Source organism: Rhincodon typus, chromosome 20 (assembly GCF_021869965.1).
Source record: "Rhincodon typus isolate 14 chromosome 20, sRhiTyp1.1, whole genome shotgun sequence".
Classification (NCBI taxonomy): Eukaryota; Metazoa; Chordata; class Chondrichthyes; order Orectolobiformes; family Rhincodontidae; genus Rhincodon; species Rhincodon typus.
Genome location: NC_063351.1, coordinates 45642695 through 45652660, shown reverse-complemented (window position 1 = coordinate 45652660; position 9966 = coordinate 45642695). Strand labels below are relative to the sequence as shown.

The window sequence follows — 9966 nt, the reverse complement described above, 5'->3', positions numbered from 1 at the left end:
ACACCTTGTTATCTCCATTTCTCCAGCATCTGCAGTTCCTACTATCTCTATGCTTAAATAGCCTCCTTCACAAACTCAGGACATCCCAAACAGCTTTATAGCGAACAAAGTACTTTTAATTATCTTCACTGTTGTGATGTAGAAAATGCTGTACAGTTTACATAATATTCTTTCGGTTATCACTTTGTATGAACCTCAAATAGAGTCATAGAGTTATACAGCACAGAAACAGATCCTTTGGTCCAACTCATCCATGCTGACCAGATATCCTGAACAGATCTATTTCCAAGATAGTAGGAACTGCAGTTGCTGGAGAATCTGAGCTTACGTCAGCTTTCCTGCTCCTCTGCTGCTGCTTGGCCTGCTGTGTTCATCCAACTCTACACCTTGTTATCTCAGATCTATTTCCATTTGTCAGCATTTGGCCCATTGAGAGAAAGAGGGAGGGAGAGATAGGGACAGAGAGAGAGAGAAATCTGCACACATATTTACCATTTCTACTAATTTCTTCTAATCTTCAACATCAATCAAATATCAGAGTAAATAGGGATCAGAATTATCAAGATCTGACATGAAATTAGCCAACTGCCAAACACCAGTCCCTTTAAACTGTCCCATTTATACTGTTATCCAGGCCAGGTTTTTCTATTGACTGTTCTCACTTGTCCAGAAGTTTCTTGAATTCTGTTTTATTTTAATGAAAAAAGGAAAGTTAGCCAGTTAATCTCCTCATCTCCTTTGAAATTCAGACATAAATACTGATGTCAAGCCCAGTCAATCAGAACCGTGCATTCCAAGTATCAGACATCAATCTTATTTTTACTTTTAAGATTACATATTTTGACAGTAGTCATGCATGCCCAACAGTGACATTCCACTAAGAGGATAAAGGCATGATGGAACCTCTACTGACATTGCGGTTGTCAAGAGCAAATGAAAACATGATACCTTAAAACCACACAACGCTTGCATTTATTATAATATTCAAAATTTCACAAAATTATTCTTCCATGGAGTGCAAACACAACAGTATCATCCCCCAATCAGCATGAAAATCAATGGCCAATGTAGTTGTTTTAGTGGTATTGGTTAGCTGAGGAACAATTGGCCAAGATACACAGAAACCACTACTTCAGTGCCTTAAAATTCTTTATAAATGTGAGGTTATCCACTTTGGTAGCAAAAACAGAAAGGCAGATTATTATCTAAATGGCGACAGATTGGGAGAAGGGGAGATGCAACAAGACTTGGTGTCCTTGAACAAGTTGCTGAGGGTAAGCATGCAGGAGTAGCAGACGACGAAAAAGCCAAATGGTATGTTGGATTCATAGCAAGAGGATTTGAGTACATGAACAGAGATGTTTTGCTGCAATTGTACAGGTCCTTTGTGAAACTACACCTGGAGTGTTGTATGCAGTCTTGGTCTCCTTATCAATGGAAGGATGTTCTGGCTATGGAGGAAGTGTAACAAAGGTTTACCAGACTGATCAGAGTCCTAGAGTCACAGAGTCCTACAGCATGGAGACAGGCCCTTTGGCCCAAACTGGTCCATGCCAACCAAAACATCCATCCACGCTAACCCCATTTCCCTGCACTTGGCCCATATCCTTTTAAATCTTTCCTATCCATGTATTTGCCCAAATACTTTTGAAATGTTGTTAACGTACCCACCTTAACCACTTCAGCTGGCAGCTCATTCCACATGTGTACCACCCTCTGTGTAAAAAAGTTGCCCCTCAGGTTCCCATGTATTTTTTCCCTTTTACCTTGGACTGATGTCCTCAACTCATGGGATGGAAGGACTGCCATATGAAACAGAGACTGGCTGGTTAGGACTATATTTACTGGAGTTTAGAAGAATGAACAAGGATCTCAAAGAAACCTATAACATTTTAACAGGATTAAATGCAGGAAGGATATTTTTGATGACTGGGAAGTCCAGAACCAGGGGTCACAGTCTAAGGATACAGGGTAGGCCATTTAAGATTGAGATGAGGAGAAATATCATCATCCAGAGAGTGGTGAGCCTGTGGAATTCTCTGCCACAGAACGTGATTGAAGTCAAAACATTGAACATTTTCAGGAAGAAGTTAGATGTAGTTTTTAGGGTTAAATGAATCTCAGAGTATGGGGAGAAAGTGCAACAGGGGACTGAATTTGATGATTAGCCATGATCATACTGAATGGCAGAGCAGGCTTCAAAGGGCTGAAAGGCCTACTCCTGCTCTTAATTTCAATGTTTCTATGTTTTCTACCTGGTTAATCACCTAAATACTCAGATAATCCAGTCTCATGTGAGAAATGGCTCTTCTAACTTTGCAGCGGTCCTTCAATACTGCACTGGGATGCCACCTTAGAAACTACAGTCAAAACCTTATACAGCAATTTGGAATGCTATCAAGCAGCCCAGGCTGTCGCCATCATTTACAATGATTTAAATTTTATAACTAAACTATACGTTTAAAAACTTTAGTTCCAAAATCTGCTTTATTAAAAAGTCTATTATTTGTATATTGTGAATCTTTGGACCTCTCTTAAAGTGAAATTGAAGTCCCCCATATTGAATGGTGGGACAGGCTCAACAAGCTGTCTTGTCTAATCCTGCTAATACAGTCATAGAAGAGGCCCTTCAGCCCATTGAGTCTGCACAAACATATCCAACACACACACATAGACACACACAGACACACATACACACACACATGCGCGCACACACTCACACGCACACACTCACACGCACACACTCACGCCCACATGCACACAGACACAGACACACACACACACACAAAAACACACACACACACACCCACATGCACACAGACACACACACACACACACACACATGCACACAGACACAGACACACACACACACATGCCCACATGCACACAGACACAGACACACACACACACACACACACACACACACAAAAACACACACAGTATTACAGTGAATCACGAAAGGCACCCACCCAACATGGCAACCAGGTGAACTGAACCACTTTTAGATTCAGATAGGACAGGTGTTGTCTGGGTGGGGGGGTGGGGTGTGGTGGGTTCAGGAGCAGGAACAAATTGGCAATAGGCTGGAGGATTTTTGTACGGCCCTGAGGAGAACTCATGCTATTTCTGATCCCACAGAAACTCTAAAGGTTTTTCATGAGGTAATAAGGAAGGTTGATGAGGGTAATGCAGTTAATGATTTTTATGTGGACTTTCAAAAGGCATTTGATGAAATACCATATAATAAACTTGCATTAAAGATGGAGCCCATGGAATAAAAGGGAATAAAAGCAGGGATATAAAGTTGGCAAAGTGACAGAAAACAGAAAGTCGCGATGAACTGTTGTTTGTTGGACTGGAGCGGGGTTATACAGTGGAGTTCCCTAGTGGTCAGTATTAGGATCACTGCTTTTCTTGATTTATATTAATAACATAAACTTGGATGTATAGGATAGAATTGTGAAATTTGTAGATAACACAAGGCTTGCAGGTATTGTGAAAGACTTCAAGAGAACGCAAGCAGACTGGTGGAATGTACATACTCATGGAAGATGAAATGTAACAATGAGAATGTGCAGTCTTACATTTTGGTAGGAAGAATGAAGAAACACAAAATAAAGGGAGCACTTCTAAAGCAGGTGCAGAATCAGAGGGTCTTGGGGGGCTACATGCATTCAATCTACACATTGCAAAGCAACTACACTCCAGAAGTACGCTGAGATATCTAGTGGTCATGAGAAGTACAAAATAAATGCAACTTTTTCTTTTTCTCAAACTGTCTTCTCAAAGCATTTGAAGGTGGCGCGGCAGATTGAGAAAATGGTTAAAGACGTATAAAGATTCCAGGGCTTTAGAAATAAAGACATGGAATAAAAGCAAAGAAGCACTTTCAGGAAACTCTGACCCAGCCTCAGTTGGAGTACTGTGGGCAATTCTGGGCAATGCACTTTAGGAAGGCTTTAGGGCAAAAGTTAGGAGACTGGCTTCAGGTAGGTAAGACTTTGGTTACAAAGATAGATTACAGGAACAAGGGCTATTCTCTTTCAGGAGGTTAAGAGGAGCTTTGATAGAGCTGGTAAAATGAAGAAGCTCTAGACAGAAAGACAAAAAGCTGTTATCCTTGGTAGAAGGGTCAAAAACCAGAGGACATTGATATAAAACAAATGACCAAAGAATTAATAGCGACACAAATTAAAACTCTTCACACAGAAAGTGAATAGGATCAGGAATGCGCTGCCTAAGAGAATGGTGGGGATAGATATAATCAGGGCTTTTGAAAGCAATTGAATAAGCACCTGCAAAGGACAGATTGCAGAGTAGCACAGAGAATACAGGAGGTCAGAGAGAGTGAGTAACTGAGTTGGTCTTGCAAAGAACTGGTTCAAACTTAACAGGCTGTGCTGTAACAATTCAATTATTCTGTATGATAATCCCAAAAGGAGATCTAGTCAAGATACTTTAAAAAATATGATGGGCAAATAGGGAAAAACTCCTTCACCTTGATTGTGATGAGAGGCTTAGATAGATTGGAAGATGATGAGGGCATAGCCAGAGACTTTTTCCCAGGGTGAAAATATTTTAAAGTGAGTGGAGGAAGGTATAGGAGAGATGTCAGAGTTAGGTTCTTTACACAGAGTGCAGTGGGTGTGTGGAATGTGCTGCCAGAGGTGGTAGTAGAGTCAGATACATTAGGGACATTTAAGTGACTCTTGGATAGGCACATGGTTGATAGTAAAATGTAGGGTGTGCAGAGTAGTTTGATCTTAGAGTAGGATAATAAGTCGGCACAACATCGTGGACAACAAAGGGCCTGTACTGTTCTTTGTTCTATCTCGATTGTGTTGGTCAGTAAGCAGCGGTCATAAGTTTTAAATTATTGGTAAATTAGGGAAAATGAGGAAATATTCTCTACAGCTACCACCCTACCCCTGCCGAGGGTAGTTAACATATGATAACATGGTAGAATAGGATTCCATAGGAATTTTCAAAAGGTATTGAGGTATATTCAAAGTGGGTTAGTTTGCAGGATTATGGTGGGAGGTGAGAGACAAACTGGACAGTTTTTTCAAAGAGTTGACACAGCCATGATGAGCCAAACAGCTCCTTCAATTCTTCTATAAATTCTAGTCATGAATCCTGATTCCTTGCTTTAAATTATGCAATATCAATAGTACTTCACAGAGCTGACCATTGTCATTAAGTTGCTATCAATAGGGAGATGGGCCATATTATTAACAGCCATCCCACTGTCTCAAATAGTGGTTCCGATAACTATGTTGATTTAACAATTTGGAATTGTAAATTTAAAAAAATACTTGTGAAAGAAGTGCGTAGAAAAGATTACATGGAAAGGCCAGGGAAGTTTGACTGCACTGGACTAGCTTTGTTTGAAGACTTGACATTGGCATAGGAACAATGAACTGCACGGCTTCCTGTGAGTATTTTGTTTATGGGGGTAACTTTAAACTGACCCCGCAGGCAGGAAACCTCAAGGTTCAAGTAGATTGTCAGTTTTACAACTTCGTCCATTCCATTAATGCCAATGATAAAACCCAAGACAGTGAAATAGGCAACCCTCTACAATCATAGAATCCCTACAGGGTGGAAACAGGCCCTTTGGCCCGACAAGTCCACACCGACCCTCAGAGCATCCCACCCAGACCCATCCCTGTATAACCCACCTGATCTACACATCCCTGGACACTATGGGCAATTTAGCATGGCCATTCCTCCAGCCTGCACATCTTCTGACTGTGGGAGGAAACCCACACATACATGGGGAGAATGTGCAAACTCCACACAGGCAGTTGCCCAAGGGTGGAATCGAGCCTGGGTCCCTGGCAGTGTGATGCAGCAGGGCTAACCACTGAGCCACCATATCACCCAGGCCTTTTGCAATAAGATGGAGGAAAACAGGAAGGGTACTGGAGAAGGTCAGACAACTGTAATGTATACAAATTTGGTGTTAGTGACTCAGCAAGCCCTATTGGGCTCTGCCAATTTTGTTTTTCTTTTGGTGGAATTTAATCCCAAGGAATTTTCCATAATGTTGGGTTGAGATTCTTCAGTTCTTTACCCTTGCAAGTCAGGCTTTTTTTTTCTAGGTTTTGAGTTTATACAAATTCTGAAGATCTAATGATTTTCACTTTGTTGTCCAGGTATCATTTCTAGTGCGTATAATTCCCAGTCCAGATTGGTTTCTTGGAGCTAACGGCATCAACCTATGTGAGAATAATAATTGGAAAGAATCCTATAACTTGGATCTATTTCCTTGGGATGCTGGGACAGACAGCGGATTTACATTTTCATCTCCAAACTTCGCCACCAACCCTCAGGAGACTATATCGCAAATAACCGCAAAACATCCATCCCATCCTGCCAATTCTTTCTACTACCCACGTCTGGAAACGTTACCCAGAATGGGCCTCTCAGAGTTCGTTCTGCAGCCCACAGTATTACCCAGTCAGGCACCGGACAAAGGACCTGAGCAAATAGAACCAACCCCAGGAACAACACAAAACTGGACAGAACTTCCACAAATCAACTGGACATACACTGAGAGTGGGACGAAGATGGAAGTTGGACTCAAGGCTGAGGATGTCGTCAATGATGTGCTTGAAAAGCCATCGGGAAAGGAACCTGGAAGTAGGTACAACATATGTAGAAAGAGTAAACTGGTAATCATGGACAACATTCAAGGTGTATAAGAGTAGGGAGGTCTTACCACGGCTGTACAAGGTGCTGTTCTGATGAGACCACATCTGGAGTATTGTGAGTAGTTCTGATCGCCTTATTTCAGATAATACATTATTCTGTTGGAGGCAGTTCACAGAAAGGTTAACTAGGATCCATCCCGGGATGGAAGGATTTTGTTATAAGCAAAGGCTAAACAGCTTGAAAATCTATTCATTGGGGTTTAGAAGAATGAGAGGTGATCTCATTGAAACATTCGGGATTCTTAAGGGGCTTGACAGGGTAAGTGCTGAGAAGATGTTTCTCCTCATGGAGAGTTTAGGACCAGAGGACACAGTCTCAGAATTAAGGGACACCAATGTAAGACTGAGATGAGGTTGTGGGTCTTTGGAACGCCTTGTTATAGAGAGCTGTGGGGGCAGAGTCCCAGTATATATTTAAAGCTGAGGTAGATGGATTCTTGATCAGTCAGGGATTCAAGGGTTATGGAGAAAACGCAGGAAAGTAGACACATAGAATGTCAGATCAGCCATGATCCTTTTGAATGGTGAAGGAGGCTTGAGGGGCTGAATGGCCTACTGCTGTTTCTATTTCTTATGGTCTAGGTCCATTAATTGATGAGTTGATGGCCTAGTGGTATTATTTCTAGACTATTAATCCAGACACCCAGGTCCCATTCTGGGAGATCAGGGTTCAAATCCCACCATGGCAAGTGATGGAATTTGAATTCAATAAACATCTGGGATTAAGAGTCTAATGATGACGTTGATTTGAGAAAACCCATCTGGTTCACTCATACCTTTTAGAGAAGGAAACTTGTCCTTTCCTGGCCTGGCCTACATGTGACTCCAGACCCACATTATGATTCTTAACTGTCCTTTGGACAATTAGGGATGGGCTATTAGAGCTGGCCTGGCCAGTGAGGCCCATGTTCTGTAAATAATTTTTTTTATTAAATAGGCAGATCACCACCTTCTCCATTTGATTAGATCCTGGCCTATCTGCTTCTCAACTCCATTGATCTACCTTAACATTATCTCCCTTGGTATCCTTAACCAAACAAAAGTCTATCACAGTTTTGAATGTTTCAATATCTCAGGATCCATAGCCTTTTTTGGGATGGATGGAGTGGGCAGAAGTCGTGTGTGGAGAGAATCACAAAATTCATGCTCCTCTCTGTGAAAAAATTTCTTCCTGATTTTGCTCCAGAACAGCCTGGTTCTAATTTAAAGATTACTCCTCTTTATTCTTAATCCACCTCATCAGGGTAAATAGTTTCTCCATATCTACCATGTTGGATTAATTGAATATTTCAAATACCTCAATCAGACCACCCGGTCAATTTGAAAGTATAAGATAAACTGGTGCAATCAGTCCTTATAATTTACCCTCAATGCTTCTGAAGGACTTCAATTTTCTCTATTCCTTGGATCTTTCCCTGCTGTTAGTCTGCTGGATTTTGCCACACTCCTTAGGAAGTGATGAAGTAGGAGCAGCTCCAAGGAATTCTCTGGCAGAACTGTTTTGTGCCAGGAGTCAACTCATAACTTTTCATTTATTTTATTTTCGGGAGGTGGTTTAAGGCACCCCTGGTGCAAATCCTACCCACTGGGATCACAAATTGGAAATGCAGGCACAGGATTCCTAAAATTTTCTGTTTGTTAAGTTTTGAATCAGGAGAGTCAACGATTAAGATTATTCTATTGACCGTTAGAGGACATAGGCCTTGATTTTGGGACTCTTTGCCTCCTTTTCTCAGACCATTGACTATAGGAGTTGGGACATCATGTTGAGGTTGTACAGGATGTTGGTGAGGCCACTTCTGGAGTACTGTGTCCAGTTCTGGTTGCCCTGTTAGAGGAAGGGTATTGTTAGTAATTATTTACCAAAATTCACTGGACTCTGGGGTGGTTCCCGAAGATTGGAAAACAGCCTATGTGACGCCACTGTTTAAAAAAGGAAGTAGACAAAAAGCAGGTAACTATAGGCCAGTTAGCTTAACTTGGGTAGTGGGGAAAATGCTTGAATCTATCATTAAGGAAGAAATAGCAAGACATCTGGATATAAATTGTCCCATTGGGAACACCCAGCATGGGTTCATGAAGGGTAGGTCATGTTTAACTAATTTGGTGGAATTCTTTGAGGACATTACTTGCATGGTGGACAATGGGAAACCTGTGGATGTGGTGTATCTGGATTTCCAGAAGGCATTTGACAAGGTGCCACACCAGAGGCTGCTACATAAGATAAAGTTGCACAGTATTACAGGCAATGTATTGGCATGGATAGAGGATTGGTTGACCAGCAGAAAGCAAAGAGTAGGGGTAAATGGGTGTTTTTCTGGTTGGCGGTCAGTGGCTACTGGTGTCCCTCAGGGATCAGTGTTGGGACCGCAATTGTTTACAATTTACATAGATGATTTGGAGTTGGGGACTAAGTGTGGTGTGTCAAAATTTGCAGATGACACTAAGGTGAGTGGTAGAGGAAAGTGTGCAGAAGACACTGAAACTCTGCAGAGGGATATAGATAGTCTAAGTGAGTGGGCAAAGGTCTGGCAGAGGGAGTACTATGTTGATAAGTGTGAGGTCATCCATTTTGGTAGGAATAACAGCAAAATGGACTATGGTTTAAATGGTAAAAAATTGCAGCACGCTGCTGTGCAGAGGGACTTGGGTGTCCTTGTGCATGAATCGCTGAAGGTGGGATTGCAGGTGCAGCAGGTAATTAAAAAGGCAAATGGAATTTTGTCTGCCATTGCTAGAGGGATGGAGTTTAAAAACAGGGAGGCTATGCTGCAGCTGTATAGGGCCCTGGTGAGGCCACACCTGGAGTACTGTGTGCAGTTTTGGTCTCCTTACTTGAGAAGAGATATACTAGCACTGGAGGGGGTGCAGAGGAGATTTACTCGGTTGATTCCAGAGTTGAGAGGGTTGGATTATGAGGAGAGACTGAGTAAACTGGGATTATACTCATTGGAATTCAGAAGAATGAGGGGAGATCTTATAGAAACATTTAAGATTATGAAGGGAATAGATAAGGTGGAGGCAGGGAGGTTATTTCCGCTAGCAGGTGAAACTAGGAGTAGAGGGCATGGCCTCAAAATAAAGGGAAGCAGATGTAGGACTGAGGTCAGGAGGAACTTCTTCATCCAAAAGGTTGTGAATCTGTGGAATTCTCTGCCCAGTGAAGCGGTTGAAGCTACCTCGCTGAATGTTTTTAAGGCAAGGCTAGATAAATTTTTGAACAGTAAAGGAATTAAGGGTTATGGTGAGT

General features: G+C 41.8%; 1 protein-coding gene across 2 annotated transcripts in view; it reads left to right on the top strand.

Annotated features, from left to right (window-relative positions):
• LOC109915132 (spondin-2-like) overlaps positions 1-9966 on the top strand; it is a 37905-nt gene that overhangs the window by 9232 nt on the left and 18707 nt on the right. For both annotated transcript variants that reach the window (XM_020514733.2, XM_048608695.1), the window contains exon 3: positions 6159-6645. In XM_020514733.2, coding sequence (XP_020370322.1) covers positions 6159-6645 — 487 coding nt within the window. The remainder of the gene's footprint in view (positions 1-6158; positions 6646-9966) is intronic.